This window comes from Bos indicus x Bos taurus, chromosome 6 (genome assembly GCF_003369695.1).
Source record: "Bos indicus x Bos taurus breed Angus x Brahman F1 hybrid chromosome 6, Bos_hybrid_MaternalHap_v2.0, whole genome shotgun sequence".
Lineage (NCBI taxonomy): Eukaryota > Metazoa > Chordata > Mammalia > Artiodactyla > Bovidae > Bos > Bos indicus x Bos taurus.
This window is the reverse complement of record NC_040081.1, coordinates 60,644,582-60,670,801: the sequence shown is the minus strand read 5'-3', so window position 1 is coordinate 60,670,801 and position 26,220 is coordinate 60,644,582. Positions and strand designations below refer to the sequence as shown.

At 40.0% G+C, this 26,220-nt stretch overlaps 1 protein-coding gene across 19 annotated transcripts in view; it reads right to left on the bottom strand.

Annotated features, from left to right (window-relative positions):
* The window catches only part of LIMCH1 (LIM and calponin homology domains 1), a 351,768-nt gene that overhangs the window by 73,410 nt on the left and 252,138 nt on the right, over positions 1 to 26,220 (bottom strand). For 8 of the 19 annotated variants that reach the window (XM_027544369.1, XM_027544373.1, XM_027544368.1 and 5 more), the window contains exons 5-8: positions 22,274 to 22,304; positions 20,175 to 20,285; positions 11,604 to 11,799; positions 5,881 to 6,133 (exon numbers count right to left, since the gene is read on the bottom strand). In XM_027544369.1, the coding sequence (XP_027400170.1) occupies positions 5,881 to 6,133; positions 11,604 to 11,799; positions 20,175 to 20,285; positions 22,274 to 22,304 (591 nt within the window). Of the gene's footprint in view, positions 1 to 4,560; positions 4,828 to 5,880; positions 6,134 to 11,603; positions 11,800 to 12,156; positions 12,335 to 20,174; positions 20,286 to 22,273; positions 22,305 to 26,220 lie in introns of those variants that run through there. The other 11 variants (XM_027544380.1, XM_027544376.1, XM_027544377.1 and 8 more) reach the window with 2 other exon arrangements.

Genomic DNA, 26,220 nt, shown 5'->3' with positions numbered 1-26,220 from the left:
ATTTTTTCCGAGTTATTCATAGATGAGTTGTGTTGATGAAGAGGTTCCTCAGTGGGCCCAGCTCATTGCTTTACTTAGGAGAAATACAGTCCAATGTGACATGAGAAATGCCAAGCCTTGCCTCCAACCTGGCAACTCTGTCCTGAAACAAGTAAGGCTATCTTTGTAGGAGAGACTGTGGGCCCTGAGCAGGTGAGGGGGAAGAAAAGCCCTTGTCTCAAAGCTTCTGAGGCTTATATATTTCAAAGTGAGTGAGATAATGATTTCAACTGAGGAAGAGCTGGCATTTTCTTTCACTCCCTTTTACTTAGTGCACAACAACCAGCTCAGACTAGCAGTCAGTTTGTTCTATTGAAAGAAACCGGGTTCTCCAGAAAAGCCTGTTAGGCCTCCTGGGAACGTCACAGGCAATACCAGAGACCTCCCTGGTTAACGCAGTGCCCAACCAGGGCAGTTACATCCAGAGTCACAGAGGTTCACACACATCCTGTGTCTGCCTGGTCCCTGATCCCCCGGAATCTGTTCAGTGACACACAGGCATCTGGTAAGGAGGAATACGTGTCTGGCACTTAGCTGCATCTGCTCTTCCTCCGAAGACTTCTAAAATGTCTATTGTTCCTTGGAGGGCTTTTCCCCCTCTCTGTGATTAATTACTATGTGCCTGAGAAGATCCACAGACTAGTAGAAAAGACTGAGTGCTGAAACATATGAAAACAATTAGAAAAGAAGTCCAATCACGTGAAACCTATAATTCAGTTCAAAAACAAGTTTACTTCTCCAATGGGAAACACCAAGTTGGAGAATTCAAATCTCCATGGCATTTTAATTCAGGGGAAGTGAATCTTAGTTCTTATTTTATCCTCTTAAACACAGAAATCTCAGCTTCTCTGGCAGAGTCTCATATTTGGGGGGTAATTAAGCTAACTACATCATAAACTAAAATCATAAACATGGAAGGAAAAGTAGTTTATGCATTTCTGACTTCAATGGCAGACATATTTAATAAGAAAGACCTACTCTGTCCCATGGTGCTAAGATACCTCCTAACATATTCTTTGACAGGAAGCCTGGGACTTCTCGACTAGAAAACTCATGCACTTTTGCTCATTTTTATATGGTATTAAAAATAATTCAAGGAGGTGTTTGAGAATACTTGTGACACAACAACCAAAAACTGGCCTATAAAAGTCAGGCCTTCTTCTCACCTACATGTCTCCTTCTTTGCCTGTACCTCATTCTCTCCCCAGCTCTGCAAACACAGACTTTCTCAGCTCAGAAATAGGCACAAGAAGTATCTGGTGCCTCTTGTTGGGTTCCAAGATGTGGTGGCCAGAATGCATTTGGATTGCAAAGACAGGAGACTGAAGTTAAAATGCCTTAAGAGACATCAGCATATTGAAATGTTTCATAGTCTTATTTTCCAGACACCAAGAATCCTTTCCTTCTTCATGATATGCATTTCATTCCAGTTAAGCTACTTTCTGCCACATTAAAAGCAGGATCCAAAATGTGGATAAATTTAGGATGGCCGTTGACTCTGTTGTGGGCTGCAAAAAGTAAGTGACAAAGACACAGACAGGGCAGGCTGGTGGCATGGTATATATAAAACTTTTATGAGAGAGCTAGCAGCTGAAAAATCTATCTAACAAATGAATTCTGGGTGTTTGGAGCAGCTGTGTTGTGTTGCTATTGGGAACATTCTCTGGGAATATGCATGATTTTCCTGAACTCCATTTTAAATGCTAAGTCAGTAGCTCTAAAGTATGACATTAACTGACATCTGCAGACATTAACTGACCTGCAAATTTCTGCTTAATAGAGCTAACTTGGATAAAATATGGAAAAATTATGCCAGATCCCAGGAACATGGACAGGAGCAAATATTACAACACAAATATACTATTCTTCTTCAATTTTAGAATTCATGGTTATAGACTACGATTCTAGGTCTGTGCACAGGATGGGAGCTGTCATAAAAGACTGCACTGTTTTATCAGAAAATAAACTTCCAGTTACTGAAGAGGCATGGGACACTCGTGGACTCCCCAGCCTTTGCCCACTCTCTTCTCTTCTCCACGTCACCACGATTCCAGGGTGTGCCGAGTTCTCTTCCAGTCTCTGCCTACTTGTCTCCCCTTGCTCTTTTGGATACTCTAAAGATGACATGTCCATGGGACCTCAAAGAGTTGGACATGCCCCAGCGACTGAACAACAACTGTAACAACAAAGATGACATGGGGAGGCTCCTCAAAATGTGAAAATAGAACTAGATCTAGCAATCTCATTTCTGTGTATATATGCAAAAGAACTCAAACCAGGACTCCCAAAGGGATCTTAGCACTCCCACATCATTATTCATAATATGCAAGATGTGGGATGAACAAGGCTGTGTACATGCATACAATGGAATATTATTAAGCCTTAAACAAGAATTAAATTTTGTAATATGTGACAACATGGATGAACTTCAAGGACATTAAGTGAAATAAGCCAGTCATAAAAAGAAAAAAATGGCATGATTCCACTTACATGAAGTAGTTAAAATGGTCAAATACAGAGAATCAAAGAATGGCACGGTGGTCACGAGGGATGGAGGGAGGGTGAAATAGGGATTGCTAATCAATAGGCATAAAGTTTCAGTTAAGCAAGCTGAATACATTCTGGGAATCTGGTGTACAACATTGTACCTATAGTTAACAACTCTGTATTGGGCAGTTAAAGATTTGTTCAGAGTGTAGGTCTCATACCAAGTGTTCTTACCCCAATAAAACATTTTTTTTTAAAGCACAAAAGTAAATGACAGAAGATATGAGGGACTTTATCGGAAAAAAACAACCTGAGTAGCCAATACACATGCTATAATAGTCAATAGCATTAGTAATCATGGAAAAAAATTGATTTTTTTAAAAACGAGATTTTAAAACTCAAACATTGGCAATTTTTGAAAATAACAAGAAAAATAATAAAAAAAGATGATGGTGTCTTTGGTAACTTTTAGTTGCAGACTTCGCAGATGTAATAAAAATGAAGGTATGTGTGTCAAGGAAATTAAGATTAAAGCGTGTTTTTTTTTTTTTAATAAATCCACTCTCTTATCTGTATCACTTATTACTTATTTCCACAGTGCCCCAGGCTTGAAGACAGAAGCAGGAAAAGCTGAAAACCGGTAAGAGGATATACTCCATTTTGATATTCTCAGCACCTAGCCTGGTCTTTGATATACATAGATGCTCAAATGATGCTGAAACAGCATGTGTCTCAAAAGGTCTCTGAATTGCAATTTAAAGAATATCTGGATTTATTTCTAAGATGTTATGACATTACCCTTTATAATTTTAGAAACCCCGAGAGTTTCTTGTAGCACAAGCACAGTTTTATGTCAGAGTTTTCTAGAAGCACATACACATTTAGGACAGACATGTTTATCTGTGGGATACCACAGACAGGAAGAATTATATCCTTGGTGTTTTATCAATACAAAGCTACTCTAAGATTAAATCCATATAAGCCAGTTCTGGAATTTTCAGTGAAGATCTAGACCACAGCATAACCACACACGGAGTTGTACAGAGGGATGGAAAACGTTCCGTCAAATGTGTGGGAGGCAGCGGGGATGCGGTGGTCAGAGAACATCTGAAAGTGGCCTCCAGGTCAGCAGTAACTGGCTCAGAGGCGGTTAAGTAACTTACTTTCACTGATCCTCAGTTTATTCTGCTTGAAAAAAAGGGCATATCACCTACCTTTCAGGATTCAATGAAAGAGCAAGTGGCAAAGGAATTTCAATTATCAAACTGTTATGAGTTACAATTTGTCCAATAAATTTTGGTCTCACTATCATTTGTTAGGATCTTCGTGGCTATTACATGACAAAAATTAATCAGCTTCTGCAAACACCACGTGAAACTGTACAACTATACTTCTCTGTGACTTCAGCTGCTGAAGGTCTCCATCTCTCATGTAACTCAAGGCCACCAGGACTGTATACCAGTGCCTTTGTTACAATTAAGAGAAGTAATTACTCCATCCTTCGTTTTTGAATCAACAAGTTTTAGAAATGAGTCAAATAAACCTAATTGTACTTACTACTCCCTTGGGACAAAGAAAGTAAGCAGATTTTTGTCAGCCAGCCACTCTTCCTAAAGACAGTGCTTCCCATGCCAAAGGAACTATTTTCTAGTGATGTGTAAAGGAAGATAAGAGCCATTTAGGAGTAGTGTGAAAATAAACAAGCCATAAACAATTGAAAAATAAGATGTTATTGCCAGATATATCCTGTAGCCCACAAGTGACTGACCACACATACTTGACCAGAACAAGGTCTACTCAAGCAGCATGAAGCTCACTCTTTACCTCCATTTAAAATAACCAAAAATTCAGCAGAGACAGGCCTGAAGGCAAAGATGATTAGCTATTTCTATTTGCTCCAAGTAGGAAATAATGATGCAACGGGTAAAGCAGGAAGTGGGAAAACAAGATGGAAACTCTACCACATCAGACAGATTCCAAAGCCCCGGGCATGCACAAAGCCAGCCAGGCCAGTCTTTGGCCTGCACAGCTAACCTGGCAAAGCGCTGTGCTGCGGGCATGACCTTGATTCCGGCTTGCTCCAGCCTTCTGCGCTTTTGCATTTCAGCAGCAGCTTTCTCTTCAGACTTGGGAGCTGGTGCCACCACAGCCCCCTCTGGAGGAGGCTGCTCCTTCCCACAACTGGTGGGTAGTTCTGACCCACCATCAGGAGGCTTCCCACTGGTGTCCATTTGGCTGACGGGGTCCTCTTCACAATGAGACCCCACTTCACCTTCCTCTTCCTCTATTGTTTCAGGATAGCTAGTGAGTTGGACAACATAATTGACCAAACTAACACACTAGGCTGGGGAGCAGATCATAGATCAGCTCCTGGTCATTCTGATATTACTTCCACTTGAAAAAAAAATCATAGTATGCAATACTATTCTGGTAATGTGAAGAAAATTAAATGTAGCCATTTGTTAATTAATACAACGCATCATAATCTCTATACTGATTGAAAGCTATTTCAAACCTGATAGGCAAAAACCTTTTCTGCCAGAAAGGCAAAATTCATGTTTTGTTCAATAACTACAACTTTTAATAAAATGTTTACTCAATGGAAAATCATAGATAATAAAGGTAGACTATAAGAAATAACCAAGCAATGATCAGGATGGTTTTGCTAAAAGGATTAGACCAGACTATAAGTTTCTTTTATTAGACTGTAAAGTTCTTGAAGGCAAAGACTCTATCTTACCTTCTATTGGGTCCCCAAAGCCTAAAAGATCTACTACCTAGCACATGGTAGATGCTCAATAAATATATTCGTACTGAATAAATGAATGAAGAAGTACAAAAACATAATCAGAGATTAGGGGAAATCTTGCTTCCCTAAAGAGATGAGAAGTCCAATGCTTCTTCCATTTCATTATGACTGTTTGTTTCTACCTATGACTCAAGCATGTTCATGCATCCCTTATATAATGCTTGCGCTTATGTCCAGATAAACTTTGGTGTAGATAAAAGGTCTTATTATACCTGATCTAACAGGACTGGGAGTCAGACAGTTTCCCGAGAAGGATATGGACGACAGATCTGTTCTCAATGTCCTCATGACAGAGCTGGTTTCAAAAATCTACTCATTAGCCCAGTGTTGGTTGAATACCTACTGTGTGCCAGGCACAGTTGTAGGTGCCTTCATGAAGCTTCTATCCTATTGTGACAATCTGTCTCTGAAGGTCTGTTCTTCCCACCTCCATCTGTAATCTCACATCAATGGTCTACAGTGGCTCTTGGGGCTCATTCATATCCAGGGGCTCGTAGTTCCTATTATCACAAGCCAGGACAGGAGCAGCACAGCCCAGGTCTTACCTGAAGGGCCTCTCCCCACCCAGGGGGGAGGTGGCGGTACTCCAGCTCTTCCGATATTCCTCTCGCTCCGCCTTCTTCTTTCTCAGAGGTGCGGGGACGTAGGCTGTCTGGTTGCTCTTGTTGGGGAGGTACTGGTTAAAAGGCACTGCTGATTTCGGCTCACCGTGGGACGTCCGCCTCGCAGACATGTCATCCTTCTTCACATCAGGCAGCTTCCGATGGGGCAGGTCGGATTCAGAGTCGCTCCCCCTCCCTGGGGAGAGAGGACGGGGGCTGAGAGAGTGTGCCGGGCTAGCAATAAAATTCCAAATGGCAAGTATACGGTATGGGGGATGTGGTTAAACAAATCTAGAGTATCAGTCGAAGTTAGCCCACTCTGGAAAAAGCTCTCAATTCTAATCAGGAAAGAAAAAAAGTCAAAATTAAAAAAAAAAAAAGTAAGCTTAGCTGTGTCTCAGAGTTACAATTAACAACACATTTGCAATAGGACTATAGGCCTGCTCAGATTCTGCAAGTCTCAGAAGAAAAAATAAATTTATGGAGTTTTTACACAGCACCTGTTGTTGCACGTCTTACTCTTCACTAGATATTCTGACAAATAAGAATTATAAAAGATTTATAATCCTTTGTCTTTGAGGTATCTTTAACCAATTCATGAAACACCTGGAGAATATTAGTTATAATCAAGGAGCACAAACATATAAGAACTATAGGAATTCAGAAAAATGATCAGTATGGATTATACCAAGAGTTTGCCTTCCAGGAAATGGCTTGAGTTATAAGAAATGCATATTCCTCTATATCAGAGCCCTTTCTGGTACCCAGAGCTGGAGGCAGTTTTTTCCTGTGAACACTATGGCCCGATGATCTGTTTTTCTTCTGGCACTTTATACTTTCTATTTTATATTTTGAGAACAGGACTTGGTACCCTTCACAGTACTTATCACACGGTTTGTGCACACAGTGGATATACTCAAACGATCACACAAGTCAATGTATTGGTCTAGCTTAAAAAGCATTCTATACAACACAAAGGAATTCAACATTACCAACATCAGTCTTTCACTGGGCAGTATCTAAATTATGCTGTATCCTTGCTTCCTGAGTCTCATCTCATCAGATTTCTAACATCCATTAGACTGAAACCGTCATTAAAACACGCCCTACTGTGACAGGCAGCCACCATCTGAACGCTGGTTGAAAACTCTTAATGAGTGCCGTATAAAAAGGTCCAACTCCACTGACAGCAAACAGAAATTGACCTCTTTACATCTGTGAAAAGAACCTTCAACCGAAGGTCGAGAGATGTGGCAGCCTAGCGAAGTGGGTAGCGCAGGTGGTTAAGTCAGATCCACTTCGTACTGAGCTCTGCCACTCACTAGCTATGTTATTTTGGCCTTGGTCACTGCACCACTCCAAGCCTCAGTTTTCCAGTCTATAATATAGTGAGGATAATAGTATCACCTACTTTGTAGCACTGTTGGGAGGATCAGATACGTGTGAAACTACTGCTCCTAAGTGCTTAACAAACACTGACTACTCTTGATGCTACAACAGCTTTGGATCTGTCACTGATGAGCTGTGGGCTCCCAGGCTTGTCTATAATACACCTGCTCATCCTCTTCTGTAAAAATAGGAATGAAATAACTTGCCCTGGAGATTAAATGATTTAATGGCTTTTAAACAACAGTAAAAGTTAAAAGCATTGACCATAAACAAGTTGTTCATTGTTGCAGATGAAATGTTCCATTTATGAATTATTCATGTCACTGGCTTTTAGCCTCCCTTCTGGAGTTTTGACCATTTCATGACTTGTTGGTTTTTGATACCTAACTTAGTTCCCTTCTCACCCCAAGTCTTTTATCACGTATATCTGTCTCAGTGTCATAATAAAATACTTGGAGCCCTCGGTGAATTGCTTTATACCAAACACTAACACTACCTTACCTTGCCAAGCACTTGGACTTGTTTCCCTATTTGATATTTTCCCCATGATACAGAGGTGAAAACAGAGGCTCAAAGAGACCCAAAGAGCCCCTTTTTCAAGGCTGGTAAGTAACAGCTCAAGACTCCAATTTCTGTTCTCCAGATTCCAGCCCAAGAAAGACCCCCGGTTGCTGAAAGGAGAGAAACAGCCTTGGGGAAAGGAAGGATCAGAATTTGATAAAAGGATATCATCATCATCATCTGCACTATTGCAGTTTTCTAACTTTGGGCACAATGCCCTCTGCTTAAAGCATCCTGACGAGGGGAAAACCTGGACTTGGCTGAATAAATGAAGGAAATAAAAAGATTCTTCAGTCAACTATGAAGGCCTAGCACGGAATAGAGCTGTCTCTATTCACTCGGTTCTAAAACCCTATAATCTATGAAACTTATTTTGGTACAATATCTAAAAACATATTACCTATAATACACTGAGAGTCTCAAAATAGGTTGTTTAACACATAAACAGATCACCTTCCCCTTCTCTCCAATTACTCTTTGATAAATGTCTTCAACAGACACTTCAAAAAGAGTTAATTTACAAATGCCCAGAGGCAACGTGACTTAGTTGAAAGCAGTGTAACCTTCTGGACTTGGAGACCAGGGTCTAATTTCAGCTCCACCATCGCCCTGCCATGTGACTGGGGAATTTAAGCCCTCTGTTCCTCAGGGTCCTCACTGGAAATAAGGTGATAATACAGCTCTCATCAGTTGTTGTCAGGATTACCTGAGATGTAAAGCACCCAAGTGTTAGAACTCTTCTTATCTCAGGCCAAGACTTCAAAAGATTTTGATTTAATCCCGAAAAGATGAAAATGTACTAGGGTCGCTTCTCCATCTATGCCCAACAGTGCACGTGACCATGATGACATCCTTTTATCAAAGTCTGATCCTTCCTTTCTCCTGGGACTACATTTCTCTCCCTTCCAACAACTAGGAGTCTTTCTTTTTTTAAATCTATGTTTACCATATATGGGCTTCCTTAGTGGCTCAGTTGGTAAAGAATCTGCCTGCTATGCAGGAGACCTGGGTTCGATCCCTTGGTAGGGATGATCGATCCCATGGAGAAGGAAATGGCAACCCACTCCAGTACTCTTGCCTAGAGAATTCCATGGACAGAGGAGCCGGGCAGGGACTGCCAAGAGTCAGACATGACTGAGCGACTAACTTTCCCTTTTACTTTACCATATATACCACCAACCCTTTGCTTTTTCATCTTCCTCCAGTACTTTAATTTCTCTCATTCCTTATGTCTCTCCCTTAACCTTTTATATAAGAGATAAGAATATTCATTTAACAAAATGCATTATGTTTATAAAACATATTCTTAATTTTAAAAGCACCCGAGTAGAAGATTTTGTATTTCCTCTTCAGTGGAGCTCGCCTCAGAAGGCATGTCAGTGAAAGCGAGGGAGGAACTGGGTACCTGTCAAGCAAGACAGAGTGGCTGAATTGACCCTGGTGACCCACAGCTTCCTTACCAGGTGACTCTTGCGTCCAACCCACAGAATCACGGCACCTCTTACGTGTGTGGCTCTTGACTGTCCCTACTGAATGGGTCTGTGGGCCTCAGTAATAATAAAATGAAAACTCTCTCAACCCAATAAGGAGCTGGAAAATTTCATGGTAAGACTTTCCTTAGTTGATTATGAGTCCTAGGAAGTAAATTTTCAAGAATTAAAAAAAAAAGTTCTTCTAAATTTGAAAGTGTTTATTAGCACTAGCAATCTTCTTGATTACATCACTTAAAAAATATACCATAAACTCTAATGAAATACAACATCAATTTGGATAAAATTATACCACAGTTTTAAAGGCAGATAAAAAGTGTTGTTTTTCTTTAAAACCTCATTAGGTCTTGATTAGTTTACAAGAATATGAGCCTGAAGGTATCAGGCTGATTGGTGAAATCTGTGTGTTAAGATGCTCTTTCACGGACGGTGTTTTGTGAAGCTCAATTTCATGTTTTTCTCTACATGGGAAAAACTTATGAAAAGACTCTGGCTTATCAATCTTAATTGTTGCAAATGAAATTATGCCTCAGCACATATTAGTACAATATTAGTAATTACCATCTCAAATCCCTTCAAGATGTGGCCCATTATAAGCTCTGAATCCCTCAAAGCTGGTGACAGAATAAATAAAGGATCCACATTACCAGTTATTAGAAACCAGGATGAGACAATGATAATTCTTTAAAACAATCAAAATAATATGAATGCAATAGTTTAGTTATGATATGTTTCATAAAAGTAAATCTCCCTTTCAGTTATGTTAAAGTTCAATTAGATCATGCAGTTGGTATTGTAACTTCTAATACTGTGGGTGGGACTTACGATGTCATGTAAAATTGTAGAAATGTTTTTCAACCAGTTCACAATGCACCATGGAATTCTTTAGGAGTCACATACGATATGGCCCTGAGGCTAATCTATTTGCTGGCAAGTTTAAGTACTAAACAAAAGCATTAGTTCAGTCATGCTAGAATCTGAAAAATCTATTAAGCAAACAGAAAGATGTGTGAGTAAATTAAGCTTTAGGGTATAAGCTTTGGACTCACACTTCTCGAGGCTAACATTGTCACGCTACTTACAGTGACTGGGGGCACTTACAATGTTAGGATGGTTTCTTAACCTAAGATTCATCTGTAAAATATGGCTAAGGAGTGTTTCATAGCCCTGTGAGAGAACTAACTCACATACTGGGTATCTCATAATCTGTGCTAAGCATTAAATGAGATACCAGAGGTCGAGTAATGAACTCAGGACCTGGGCATATTAAATACCCAAGTACTTTGGTGACATAGAATTTTATAACTGGAAGGGGTCTTTTAGCTATAAAATAAAATTTTCATCTCAGACAGAAGACTTAAAGTCTCTAGAAATATTAGCTTCAATCAGAAGCTAATTATTTCTTTTTCTAGTAAAAAGAAATAGACACAAATAAAAGAATTCCCTGAGAGTCTTTCTCCAAGTTTATACATGCAGAGCCAAGCTATCTTCCCTTCTTATTAATAAAAGCACAAAGGCACAAGATCAGTAAGGTAAACAGCTTCTGAAAAAATATGCATTAAATTTACATCAGGTTGCATGACCATACATTTTTGTAAAGAAAAATGATCATTCCTTTCAGGTGATATAAAATCCAGGAGATTTAAATGAAACCCAGCCTCTGAAGAAACAAGCAGTCTGGGTTGTGTTCAATACATGAAGGACCACCTGCATCGCTCTAGTCAACGGTCAGGTATAAGCATCTAATATTGGCAAAACCATGCCAATTAAAGTTTCACAGTCCCAAGCTTCAGAGCTGTCATAAGTGTGTGCAGTGTGTTTCCAGTTTGCTGGAAGTTGATCCATTTTCACTTGTACAGTGTGGTACTCACTCAAGCATTTCCCTTCCTCGTACCTGAAACATATAAATCTCCAGCACACTTTATGAGCTAATGGTCTGTACAGCGTCTTGATTCACTGAGACCCAGGGAGGAATGATGTAACACATTTTCCAACAGAAGATATGCTCACTGAGGCAATGTTCAAACCAACTGCTGGCAAAGGCAAACCAAATTCTAAGGACCACCAAAAAACAACATTAAGAGATTTTTTTTTCCTACCAGTTTAGAGTTACCGCAAGGTAAGTATGGAGTCCGCCTTCCCAGTGCCAATCTCTCGGCTGGGAACAAGGCAGCTTTTGTTAGTGTTTGATTCTAAGAAGTGCAGTTTATTAAGGCTCCAACCTACCATCACTGCTTCCCCTGAGGACTACATCTGGCGAAGGAGTCTGCCGGGAACGGGAGCCAAAGGAATCCAGGCTGTCGAAGGAATCATCTCTGCCGTGTCGAGGGGGAGAGAGGGAGTCGCTGCGCTCGGAGTCCCAGCAGTCGATGTAGCCACTGTCTCGAATACTACGTTTAGGGCTCTCAATGTCATCAGTCTCCTGTTCAAGAAGAAAACAAAAGGATTACAGACATTACTGCAACAGACATAGAGCCTATGGATATCAGGAAAATCAGTCCCCAGCAGTCTCCAAAAAATCCTGCATATAGAATCACTGTGGAAAGGCTACAGCAAGCAGTTATCACATTGATTATCATCTGCAAGTCAACATTTCATTCTTCAATCCTTCCCTGCTACAACTTTCTCAATCAGAAAATCACACATATTAAAAAAAAAATCCCCAGGCATCTCGTAGTCCACAATGTTAAAAAAAAAATTTCGAGAAATAAGAATAAAAGATCAAGTTTGGATTCACAAGAATACAATAAAAGATGAAAAGAAAAATGAAAACCTTAACCTTGACCCGTCTTTCGGGATCCATAACTGCATGTCTGTTCCGGGACCCAGCCCCAACTGCTTCTGTTTATGCTGTCTGGCTAAGGCACACAGCATTTGTTTTTGCAGCAGAATCACTTTCATAAAATCCTGGAGCAGTATGCTCCATCTTCTGCTACCTTGAAGGGAAATTCCTGCTCTGAAAGGGAGCTGTCTTTTCTGGGGCAAAAAGTTAAAAAAAAAAAAAAGCAGTGAAAAATATGCAAAATGCTTTTCCTGATGCTTCAGAAGAATCCAGGCATGCTCTCGCTCTCGGCCAGCTCTTGGCGCTGGGGGAGCTGAAAGCACTTGTGGCTGACCCACATGTTCAGAGCAGTGAAAACAATGGCTGTCTTTGACAGCCTGTGATTATAAATTCTTTCCAGCGCAAGCAGCACATACTAAAACACTGAAACTCCAGCAGAAGAAAGGTCAGTCAAAGCCATCCTCACCCTCATATTATAATAAAAGCCTTGTTCCCGCCAGTGTCTTAGCATTAATTACAAGAGTCCAAGCTGACGAAAACAGAAATAACTCCGGTCACTCAAAGATAAACCTCAGTTTAATCTCTCCCAGACTGTTGCTTAAAATCAGGGCTGTGAATGACATCCACAAAGACTGGAAGGTCCCACTGCAGATTTCCTGGGATGCTCAGGCAGGTGCCCTCCACATTCCCCACAGAAAGGAAAAAAACAAATATACTCCATGTTAGCAATTTTTAAACACTGTTTACACTGACTTATATGCACACCACAGCCAGTGTCTTTGTAGGAACTGTGTCCAGCGGCTTCTATCAGTTATAACCTCTGACTCTGACTTGAGTTAGATCCTCTGACTCTCCCCAGTGAGCCCTCTGGGGGGACAGAGTGCCTGTCATTCACAAGGCACACACACATGTTGCATCAGGACTCAGAGTGAGCGAGAGCGGAAGGGGAAGTGTGGAGAGGGGCACTGCAGCCACCACAGTGAGGACCTGAATATGGCCTGGGTGAGTTCAGCTGACACGACCCTCTGGAGGAAGGCAGAAATTCCAGTTATGGAAATGAAGGTAGTTTACTTGTAGGTCAAAAGTTAACCAGGACTTGTACAAAAGCCAGGCCTGACTTTTAGCAGGAAAAGGAAGAACTCATGACTAACTGAAAATTATATATCTAAATTGGATACGGTTTTGCATTTAATTTCTTTGGAAATGCAAGTAATTATCTTGGATTATTTATCCACTGAGAACAGGCCAAATGGCCAATGTTATTGAACACTTACTCTGTGCTTGATGCTTTTTGTAGGCTCTATTATTCAATCCACACAACCTACTCCCCAGTGATGTGGTTGGGGTTGTCCCCATTTTATAGAAAAGAATCAAAGAGTTCGAGTAACTTGACTGAGGTCACGCAGTAATCAGCCAAGTTGTGATTCTGACAAAGGACTCTGTCTCCAACTACCAAATGGCAAAAGCTGACGACAACATCTGATGAACTTCAGTAAGTGACAGCTGTCATCATCAGCATCACCTCTTCCAACTGCTGTATACTTACTGCCTGCTTACGCTGGCATGCTAAATCGCTTCAGTCGTGTCTGACTCTCTGCAACCCTATAGACTACAGACCACCAGACTCCTCTGTCCACGGGATTCTCCCAGCAAGAATACTGGAGTGGGTTGCCGTGCCCTTCTCCAGGGGACCTTCCCAACCTAGGGATGGAACCTGTGTCTCTTATGTCTCCTGCATTGGCAGGCAGGTCTTTACCACTAGTGCCATCTGGGAAGACCCATGCTTATACTGGATGATGCTAACCTGGATAGTGCCCCTCACTAAATGCTGTTTATGCCTAGATTCCCAACCTATACCTGCTGCAAGAAACAGTTTAGAGTAGGTAAAAAGCATGGTCTTGGAAGCTCAGCTAACAGTTTAAATCCTGGCTCCACCCGTTGTCAGCTGTCTGACCTTGGGCTAGTTATTTGACCTTGGCCAATTTCAGTTTTCTCATCAGTAAAATGGAGCAAATAATATTTATCTCATAGGGTTGCTGGGAGGGTTAAATGTATTACTACATGGAAAGCATTCAGAAAAATGCCTGATGCTTAAGTGCTCAAAAAATGTTAGCTATGCATTCATTTGGCATGTAAATGTCAATATATAAATCATACACAATTTATAAGTGCAGTTAAGGACATAATCTTATATAAACTCTGATATTCTTCTATCTCCTTCTCCATTTATATCCCATAACTAGATGCCTTGGGCCCAATTTCCCATCAGGGAGGACAAACACTTAGGAAGCCCACATCTAGAAATGACACAAATTTTACACAAGCTGCTTGGTACAGCATTACAAAACTGGATTTTCAAGAAAATAGTATCAGATTTTATTTTCTTGGGCTCCAAAATCACTGTGGGCAGTGACTGCAGCCATGAAATTTAAAAGACACTTGGTCTCTAGGAAAGCTATGACAAACCTAGACAGTGTATTAAAAAAGGAGACATCACATTGCCGACTAGGGTCCGTATAGTCACAGCTATGGTTTTTCCAGTAGTCATGTGTGGATGTGAGAGCTGGACCATACAGGAGGCTGAGCGCCGAAGAACTGATGCTTTCAGGCTGTGGTGCTGGAGAAGACTCTTGAGAGTCCCTTGGACTGCAAGGAGATCAAACCAGTCAATCCTAAAGGAAATCACCCTGAATATTCATTGGAAGGACTGATGCTGAAGCTGAAGCTCCAATACATTGGCTACCTGATGCGTAGAGCCGACTCATTGGAAAAGATTCTGATGCTGGGAAAGACTGAGGGCAGGAGGAGAAGGGGGCTACAGAGGATGAGATGGTTAGATAGCATCACTGACTCAATGGATATATTTTGAGCAAACTCGGAGATAGTGGAGGACAGAGAAGCCTGGTATGCTGTAGTGCCTGGGATCACAAAGAGTTGGACATGACTTAGTGACTGAACAACAACAAATATCAGGAAACCTTTCCCAGATACCCAAATGTCTCCCCTACCCTACCCTACAAACCACAGGAGAAAAGAAAGGAAAAAAAAACCCAAAATTCAACATGCTTCTTGGAGCTTCAGTTGCTTTCTCACAGGTAGTTATGGGAAAGAAAAATAGAAAGGCCATTCTGTTCATGACTTCATAGAAAGCCAAGAGTAAAACCTTGGATCAAGTGAGAGCTGGAAGCTGAACGGCAGCTTGACAAATGTAAACCAGGCCACCTGTGGCCATCCTTGGCCATAGAAACCTCAGGGCGAAGCAAGAGATTGGAAACAAAGATGTGGATGTTAGCAGGATGAACAATTTTATTGGATTCCATCAAGTCACTCAAAGGCAAGCTTTGCGAGAGGGGTTAGAAGATATGAACAACACAAAGGCTTGCACAGTCTAAATGCTCCTTTCTTCACGTCTATTATGTTGTCTATGCTTCCCATCTAGCTGCCCAGTAGCTGCCTCCTGTCTTCTGCAGAGAGCACTCCAAGGAGAGGGGATAAGACTTAAGGCTCTCCAGTGTGCTAACTGTCGGTTCCAGTAAAAGTGTGTTAATGAATGGGGTGGGAACTACTAGCTTCCACAATATTTTTGGATTATTTCACTCATCTGTCCTCTTCTTATCCTCCTTAGTCAGAGATAATGAGAACCAGCTAGGGTTGGTGAATGACTTACGCTTTCTGAGAAACTCCAGACACCTCTGTTTTACTACTCACCATTTTCTGCTTCTTTTGATTTATAAGGCGGTTAAATTCTATTCTGGAGTGTTTTAGGTTCTACTTTTTCAGCTGTCTCCACCCACCACGCTCTGGTTGGGAAGTTATTCATTCCACACATACTGACCAAGCATCTTCTATGTGCCAAGCACTGTCTCAGTTCTGGGGACATAATGTTATGCAAATTCGAGAAACACCCTGTCCATCTTGGGCCCTACACTCTAGCAGGGAAGAAAAAAAGCAAACAGAAACACCAATAAATGAAGACAAAGTTGGACTGTATGTATCAGGAAAAATTAAGCAGATTACAGGAAGAGAAGTTGATGGTGGCTGTCATCTAGGGCAAGGTCTTATATTTGTTGGCTTATCCAGCTCCCCCCTCTATCCCCATGTTCTGCTAATACCCCTCACCGTCTGAAACAGGAGTAGTTTAGGCCAATCATGGTATACCTTGCTCCTGGTCACACTGACTAGCTCAGAAATAGCACCCACACTGGGCCAGAGTACACCCCAGGAATTTTCAGCCGGGGCCAGGGAGGAGAATTCCTTGCCTTTCTGGGCAAGGAGCTAGAAGCAGAGAATTCTGTTTTTGGCCATAGTCTCTGCTATGGCAGAATGTCTAACTATAGGAGGAAAGGATGAATTCAAAGACAGACAGGAAGAGATGAGAGAAAGAAAGAGAGAGAAAGAACCTAGAAGGTCAACATAGTTCCAGACCCTGAGATCTTTAGGGCCACCCTCATCCCCTCGGCTCTTCCTTTAATCTCACTATTCTTGTAGTAACTCCCCTTGGTTTAGCTTAGGCATCCCCTCCTTTGGAAGACCTCTGACATATCCAGGCCCAGTGAAAGGCCATTATCACCATGCCTTCAGAGACCTTTACTGTCTAATGCAATAGCAACCTACTATGAACACCTATGTCCACATGTAATTAGTGCACTACAGAACAAGTTGTACCGTAATCATTTTTTGCACATTTCTCCTACTAGAAAAAAATGAATATGAAATAAATCTCATGAATACGAATTAAATGAATATGAAATAAATAGCCTTTGTGAACGGAGAAGGCAATGGCAGCCCACTCCAGTACTCTTGCCTGGAAAATCCCATGGATGGAGGAGCCTGGTAGGCTACAGTCCATGGGGTCGCTAAGAGTCGGACACGACTGAGCGACTTCACTTTCACTTTTCACTTTCATGCACTGGAGAAGGAAATGGCAACCCACTCCAGTGTTCTTGCCTGGAGAATCCCAGGGACGGCGGAGCCTGGTGGGCTGCCCTCTATGGGGTCGCACAGAGTCAGACACTACTGAAGTGACTTAGCAGCAGCAGCAGCCTTTGTGAAAGAAAAGCTTTAAATTTCAAATCTACTTCAGCTTGAGTATGTGCAGAAGAGATTCCACTTGTCTCTCAGTATCTGTTTCCCAGTTCTCTTCCAGTGAAAATACCCATAATCTGCTTTTTATTTTTTAGTGGGAGGCAGGACATTGTAATGTTTTATTTATTGGCTGTGCTGGATCTTTGTTGCTGCGTGAGCTTTTCTCTAGTTGTGGTGAGCAGGGGCTACTCTCCAGTTGCAATGCACAGGCTTCTCATCGCAGTGGCTTCTCTTGTGTGGAGCATGGCTCTAGGGCATGCGGGCTTCAGTAGCCGTGACACCTAGGCTCAGTAGTTGTAGCTCCCAGGCTTCGCAAAACGTGGGATTTTCCCAGATCAGGGATCGAGCCCATGTCTTCTGCATTGGCAGGCAAATTCTTTACCCCTGAGCCACCAGCAAAGTCCACATGCAGTTTTTAGATGAAATAAAATCTACTTTCCTCAAGTCTTTCCTTACAGCTAGCAACGGATATGTGACCAAGTTTAAGTCAACAGGATGTGAGCAGAAGTGTAGTGCATGACTTCCCAGAAGTGTCTTGAAAGTAAGGCACAGAGCTTTCTTCTTCTTGTCCCTGATTTTTCTTGGTTAAGAGGAGGACGTGAAGGCTAAAGCTTGCGTGGCTACCTTGGATCAAAAGGCTATGAGCTGAGGATCATGGAGTAAAAGGACAGTAGGCCCCAGCCAGTCACAGAACCTCCACACCAGTCCTGGACAGCTCATGTCCAGATCTTACTTACAGGAGTTTGACATAAGACTCTATTTAATCTAAGCCATTGGTAGAGTTTTCTGCATTTACCAACCAAACTCTATCCTAATTGATAAAATGAGTAATACACAAAATGAGATAATACACACTATTGTTGTTTAGTCGCTAAATCGTATTCAACTCTTTGTGACCCCATGGACTGCAGCACACCAGGCTTCACTGTCCTTCAATATCTCCCAGAGTTTTCTCAAACTCATGTCCATTGAGTCAGTGATGCTATCTAACCATCTCATCCTCTGTAGCCCTCTTCTCCTCCTGCCGTCAACTTTCCCAGCATCAGGATCTTTTCCAATGAGTCAGTTCTTCACATCAGGTGGCCAAAGGATTGGAGCTTCAGCTTCAGCATCAGTCCTTCCAATGAATATTCAGAGTTGATTTCCTTTAGGACTGACTGGTTTGATCTCCTTGTTGTCCATGGGACTCTGAAGAGTCTTCTCCAGCACCACAGCCTGAAAGCATCAGTTCTTCTGTGTCAGCCTTCTTTACGGTCCAACTCTCACATCCATACATGACTACTCGAGAAACCAATCTAATATTTCCAGTTATCAAATAGACCAGTGAAGTTCAGGTGAGTTACTCTCTAGTTTACATAGAGATATGGGAGCATCACAGCTGGTTTTTTTTAGTTGTTACGCTTTGTCCAGTGATACTAACTACTCCCTTGTGTCCTGTGACATCTATATTCATTAAAAAGGTAACAGCTGTTCACAATAGCAGGTCCTTTCAAGGAAGTTGTTAATAACTAACTATCTCAAAAGAAACGGAAGTCAGGAGAGACTCTGCAGCTGCAGAGACCAATAGATGCTCGGATTTTTAAGGAGCCAGACTAGCAGTAAGAAATGTCAATAATGAGAAGAAATTATATTTCCAGAGAATCAAGCAGGGAAACTATGAGGCAGAGCTTTTAAATAGTTTAAAACAGATAATCCATCTATCATTATCCAAGTCCAAATTTAACAAAAAACAATAAACATTTAGATTTCACAAATCCAGACTAAAGCTTACCTTTGTACTTTGCCTAAGTAACTCTTTTGAGTGAGATGAAGATTAAAGGACAAATAAGAGTTAAGACTAAGAAACAATGTGTTTGAGCGGTGTGTTTATTTTTCAAGGAATTGAGCTTAAAGGACTTTGTTTATATGTGTTATGACCAATATGAAAGCTTTGTCCATTTAAACATTCATGAGCCAGCCTGTTTCTAGCCAAACACAAAGAACTGTCAGAACTATTTGCTTTAAGGAAAGAAGAATAAATTGTTAGAAAATTGCAGCAAATTCTTGCTTTCAGTATTAAAAGCAAAACTATAAAATACAGACTGTCTCTCACCGAGGTCTCATGAGTGCATTTAGTTTTCATGTTAGAGGAAAGAGGAGGAAGGCCTTAGTTATCTTGGCTGCACTACAGGTCTTATCCAAAACCCATGGGTGCTACTGATTCCAATGAGTCTTACCTAGTCACTGAGGATGCTGGGTGGGGCTGCTCCCGGGTGATGCCATATCCTAGTACTTTGGGTGAGTTCTTATTTACTGCTGCATCTTTAACAGGCACACACAAAACAGCCACACACAAAACACACTACTTTTTCTTGGACAAATCCCTACCTTAGGTCAGTCTTTCTCATAATTAAATACACAAAGCTCTCACTATTACAATGTTTTCCCAATTTCAGGTCATTCAAATGCAATGGTCATAAGATATGCATCTTAGAAGAGTATGTTTCTAATTTTTCAGAGACCAAGGCAAGAACTTGGCCAACGTTACCTCACCCATACCAAGGCTCTGACAGGTAAGCAAAATGACCTTTAGGATCAAAGTGCAGAGCAAGTCTTCATTTTTGTATAATACTGTGTTGTTTCATTCAGGCATTATTTCCCCAAGAAAGCAGGCACTGAGCTCTTTGGCACCCAGAGTCATATACTGACAGACTGAATTTGCTCTTTGGGAATTCAAGTTGGATAGAGATAAGCCCTCCCATTCTCAGAAGGGAATAAAATTTCAGGTAGGTGTGGAGTATAGGGGGCAAAGCTGTCGTTGGTGAGACACATGACATCTTTGGCCTGTGCGATTTTATCATGCGGACCTGTAATGATCTTAAAAGCAAGCAAATGTGTTACTTTCCCACATTATCTAAACCTCATGGGATGAGGAAGAAAAGCCAAGTTACCTTTCTCATCTGAGCCAGCAAGCCTTCAAACTCCTTCAGGTTCAGCGTAGTCCCACTGTACGAGGCACAGCTGTTCGCCGCTTTGCCCAGCCAGTAAATGGTCACTAGTACCTGTGATACAGAACCATGCACAAAGAATTACTTTTCAACCAAGAAGTCAGTAACGCTCCTTGAACAGGAAAGCAGGAAGAGAGAATGTGAAGCGCTAATTTACAAAAACCACCTTTCATGAGGTATCCATTCTAGGTAAAATTGTTTTACTAGGAACCCAATGCTGCGTCAGTCAACACAAACATGATTCAGTAGTGAAAATAAGACCCTAGTTTTAGGAAGAATTTGGTTGTGAGAATGTGAGCAGGAAGGAAAAATAAATCTTCCAAAACTATTTTCATGTCATGAAGGTTTCAAAACCAGGAAGCAAAAATTTTCAGAAACTCTGGAGTCTTTACCCAGACAAGCAATGAAACAGGTTGTCAATTCCTTTCAAGAGTGGTACTTTTAAAAGGCCCATAATTTCTACTTGCGGGCACAGAGGTTCTGCTAAGGCCATTAGTAAAAATTTTTCAAAGGAGAGAGAAAACATAATTAGTGGTTTCCAGAACAAGATCAACAAAATATATCTAATTAAAGTCAGAGGACAGCAATGTAATGAAGAATACATTCTGCAGAGACCTAGCTCTGGGGTATAGTTAGTTAGATTCCTATTAATCTGAGATGGGAAATTTTGGGCTGGGCAAGACTACTGCCAATTAGCAATTGTTTGAATGTTTAAGAATGTCTATGAATATTCACTGGTCTGAAGCTTCAGTCCTAAGTTAATTCTGTCCTGTTTTTCCAAAGAAACTGTCCACAAAAGCGAATTCTCTTTATACTGATTTTCCCACAGAACCCCACAGGGGTCATCTGAAGATGAGCTCCATAAAGTTGAATGACCGGGATCTCAAGCCTATGGAAAAGCTAAGACTATGATTTTGTTTTCACATTTGGTCTTAATGCTCTAGCTAGGCTGGGAAGTATTTACTGTCCCTCCCTCTATTTGCTAGGCCAGAAAATGCTCTGGACAGCATGATATATGTACAAGCTTCCAGATGGCAACAGGCCCAAAATATGGTTATGTGCATCATTGCTAAGATGTGATTTGGTTTTCTACCTCTGTGGGAAAATGTTAGTTTAAGAATCCTTCAAAACTTCCAGAAATTCTTTTTTAAATGATTACTTACAAATAAATTTCTAGAGTACAGACAATTACAGATGTCAGGACATGAACTAGGCCCATAAAATAACTCATGTGTGCTAAGGGTATGAGGCTCTCTTGAAAAGTGTAATAGGAGAACAAAAGACAGGACTGTGTTGTGTTTTAGATTATGGGGTTTCTGTTTAAAATTGTATGATGAAAAATGCACATAACTGTGGTTTTACAGAGGAAGAAAAAGGAGGTAAGAATGAGAATGTCAGTCAAATATAATAGCACCCTGGAAATTTTTTTAAAAGTGGAGGGTCACAGCCAATTTTAAAATTTTATAGACAGAAGATCATTTCGTACACTCTTCAATTTAAACTTAAAAGAGCAGTAATGTACTTGCCCTTGGAAAATAAGATCTAACTAGAAAAAGATGATTTTGGAAAGTGCTAATAAAAACCTCAAAAGATTAATAGCAAAAAAATACACAAAAGGTACAGGCCCACAATAGTCAACAGTATTTATATTATACTAATATTTTCCCAAAAACAACTTGCCCAACTGCTTAATTTAATAACCCCATCTGTGCTTACCCACGGCAAGGAAGTAATATTAGTGCTCAGACACATCATTCTGTATTTAAGAAACCAAATTACAAATAGAGTGTAAGCTTTCATTTATTTCAGATGGAGCTCTTATCTAATTAAAGAGACATTCCCCCCCAACCAGAAAAAAACTACCATTTTTATTTCTATCACTGACATTAATTTTTCTATCAGAGGCACATATACTTGCTTTCTAAGAATGATTCTTTCTAGCTAGGCATTCGAGAGGCACTGAACTTATGAGGTAAAATTTATGCCCGAACCACCAATGTTAGAAGGAGAAAAGCTTTAGAAAGTGAAGCTAAAACACTTACATTTTTCAGCTTCCTACTATAGTCAAGACTCCTAATTAGGAAAAAGGAAAAGAAAATATGATCAGTTTCTTCACTGTGATCTTCATTTCAACATCTCTAAGATATATGTGAGAGCTAACAAATACAATGAAATCATCAGAATATATTATTTTTAAGGTCTACAATTACTAATTTCAGGTACTAAATAAAATTACACAGAAAACAAAATAAGGAAGGATAAGATGGGATTAAAATTCCATAGTACACCATGGAAAGATGAATGTTTTGTAACATCTGGAAAATGAAGAATTCCATTTAAAACTAGGACTGTTTATATTTGTATACTCAAAGCTGAACTGTTCAAGTAAAATTTTGCCTAGGTTATATATCACTGTCAAACTGAAATCTGACTACACTTCCAAAATCTTCTTTATACAAGTACTTTTAACAAAGGTCTAAAACTACTTAATTAAATAGACCTGAAAAATATATGTAGAAGAGGCAATACTATCCAAATATTTGTTCTTTTCTGCTATGGACATAAATTAGTGTTGGGAATTAGCCATTAGCAGGAAAATATGCATGCTATGTTCAAATACACACACACGCATTCTTAAATATACAGAAACATTTATTCTCAAACTATAAACAAAAAAGCTACTTGGTGGTACTTTCTAAATATTCATACAGTGAAATATAAGAATTTCTTCTAAATTATTCTAAGTTTTCTTTAGCATGTCAACAAATAAATACTAGGAAAACAAATGCTACATTTCTTTTTTCCACAGAACTTCAGTTGGGGGTTGGGGAGGGGGAATGTAATTCTATTGAAAAAACTAGTCAAGAATTTCTTCAGATATTTAGATCACAATTACCTAACTGTTGCATATTCTGACCCAAAGTACAGATTAATGAACAGATGCCCAATTTTAAGCCAACTGAGATTGGAGGGAATGGAAAAAACATAGTCCAGATCCAGGATATAAACCATCAACAGACACTCACATTGCAAGAAGCAGTGGTCCAACCTGGATTGGATTAGGAGCATGTTTCATATTCCCCCCATTAACAGAAAGGATGATATGTCATTAACTGCTTAGGTGTTTGCTAGGATTTAAAAAAACTGAACAACAACAACAGAACTAGATGAAAGCAAACAAAAATCTATTAAAGATTTGAATTTTTGGTGAGAAACTTAAGAACAGGGAACATAAGACTTTCTCTGCACTGACAATGAACATTTTTTGACTAAAATTGTGACCCAGTTCTGAAAAAAAGTCACACTTGGCACACTCTAGGAGCTCACAAAACATTTGTTGAGTGACTCACACATAACAACCATGTGAAAACGCTTCTAAATTTTTCAGAGACGTCCTCGGGAGCAACCCAAAGGCTTCCTCCTTTGCATCCAGTTGCTGCAGTTCTCTAGAATGATATTTGCTGCAAGCCCTTTTGGATTATGCTTTCATTTCTCACCAAGGTTGTCTGGCACCCATTACAGGTAGAGTGCACAAAATTACACACTTAGTAATCATTTGCAGGTTCTCCCTCTTTCTTTCTTTGTCTACTCAAGTTACTTCTCAAAAAAAAAAAAGAGTAAGAAAAATTACCTACAAAGAAAGCTAAAGAGTACTTTGAAAAAGACAATTTGAAAAAGTATCAAAATTATCTATGTACATGTTGGCCAATTTACTTTTCTGTACAGCAGAAATTGACGCAGCAGTGTAAAGCAACTATACTCCAATTTTTAAAAAAAGCATCAGAATTTTCTTCTTGGGATCCACCCCTCTACCTATTGCTTTCAGTACTAACTGGTGTCAACAGGGTGTTTTCCATCTCTGCTAATGCTTGGCTCAACTTTCAGAGGGGAAAGCAGAAAAATATAGCAGTTTCTACTTTCATTTACCAGAGCTATGAAATCCACATGTGTTACAAATGTCCCCAGACAGTACTAAGTTAAACCAGCATCACTTACAGAAAAGTTGTGAAGCAGATAGTTCATTCCATGCCCCAATCCTCCTTAATGCTACAGATTTTCTAAGTACCATAAATGAATTTATGGCATAATTTCAATATAAAGTTCTTTAGGTTCTAAATATTCATACAGTGAAATAAAAATTCTTTCTCTATAATTATTCCTAATTCAACCTCCTATAACGCCTGTGGACAACTCCTCAAACCACACTCATCCTTGCTCATTACCCTTCTACCACACTGGCTGGCCACTCTTCTTTCTCTTTCTAGACATCAAGTTTGCTTTTCTTTCCTAGCCTTTCTACCTACCCTTCCTCTGCCCTGAATACCATATAGATCTTTGCATGGCTGGCTCTTGCTTTCCTTTCATGCCTCAGTCCTCAGCTGAAATGCTATCCCTTCAGAGAGACTATTCTTGACACATTTTCTTTTTTATTACCCCTCAGTTTTGTTGAGCTATAATTGATATAAAACATTTTATAAGTTTAAGGTATGCAACACAATGATCTGATATATTGATATATATATATATATATATATGCATATTGTAATTGTCACTATCTTTTACATCATTTATTTTATTACTATTTTCTCCTCAGCACTTACCACTCCCTGCAATTTTTAAAAATCTGCTTATTTACTTCTCATTTCTTGACACAGGGTATATAATTCCATGTGAACAGAAGGCCTATTCTCTAGTGACCAGAAAGGATCAGACATATAGGAGCTGCTCAATAAATCTGCTGAATGAATGAAAAATATCAGTCATAGGGGAAAGCGATGCGCAAGTGTTTCTTAACAAAATTAATAACCTCAAGTGAAGGAAAAACTTAAAAGGGAAGAAAATAAGAAGAAATACAAAATGGGAGATAAGTGGAAAGATATGATAAAGAAGGGAAGGGAGGCACTGGGAAGAGAAGGAGACGGAGAAAAGAAGCAAAAGCAAGAAAAGGACAGAGGAAAGAACAGGAGAAGGGGAAGATGGCCTAGTAACTGAGAAGTGAGTGTGTGCCACTGGTCTAAGAGACTTTTTTCCCTTTGGATTGTTTTCTGTGTCTTTGAATTAAAGTCTCTTTAGAAGGTGGTTGACCCACCTTCCCAGATCTGCACTGAGCAAGCTTTAGCTAGAATCATACCCATAAGAATATTCTGTCCAATTCCATTTTACATATGAAGACACAGAGCCCTACTGAAGCAAAGGCTCTTGGATTATAGACCTAAGGGTTAGCATATATAGAGGCAGACCCTGGGTTTCCTGATGCCTAGGCTTTTACAGAAAAGCAATAACGGTGATATGAGTTCTAAATTTCTAAAACTAATCAGTCTCAGAGTTCTCCTGGTTTAGTAACATACTGGTTTAGAGTGACTTAAAAAAAAAAAAATGAATGCAGCTGCCAATATTGTTAAGTGAACTTTCCTTCACCCTCTAAGCAATGTGTGTGTGACTAATGATTACCTACCATGCCACATAGTTACTATTGTTTCTGGTCACTTGCCACCCAGGTGAAACTACAAATATGAGATGAGGCAGAACCTGAAACAATTTCCTAAGCTGAATAATGATTTATACAGGCTGGATTTAGGTGCAGAACAAATGGAGCATGTGAGCACTAAAATGAGGTTTATGGTGCTCTCCATATTCAAATATCATAACTTTTGTTCTGTTATTTTTGCCCCTAACTAAAGTTTTTCCATGAGAAATATTAAAGAGAGGTCAAAAGGTACAAACCTCTAGTTATAAAATAAATAAATAGTGGGGTTGTAATGTACAGCATGACAACTATAGCTAATAAAACAATATTGCTTATTTGAAAGTTGCTAAGAGAGAAGATCTTAGAAGTACACATTGCAAGAAAAATACATTTTATATAGTGATAGATGTTAACTAGACTTACTGTGGTAAACATTTTGCAATATACACAAATACTGAATTACTATGTTGTACATATGAAACTAATATCATAGTGTATGTCAATTATGTCCAACTCTGTGTG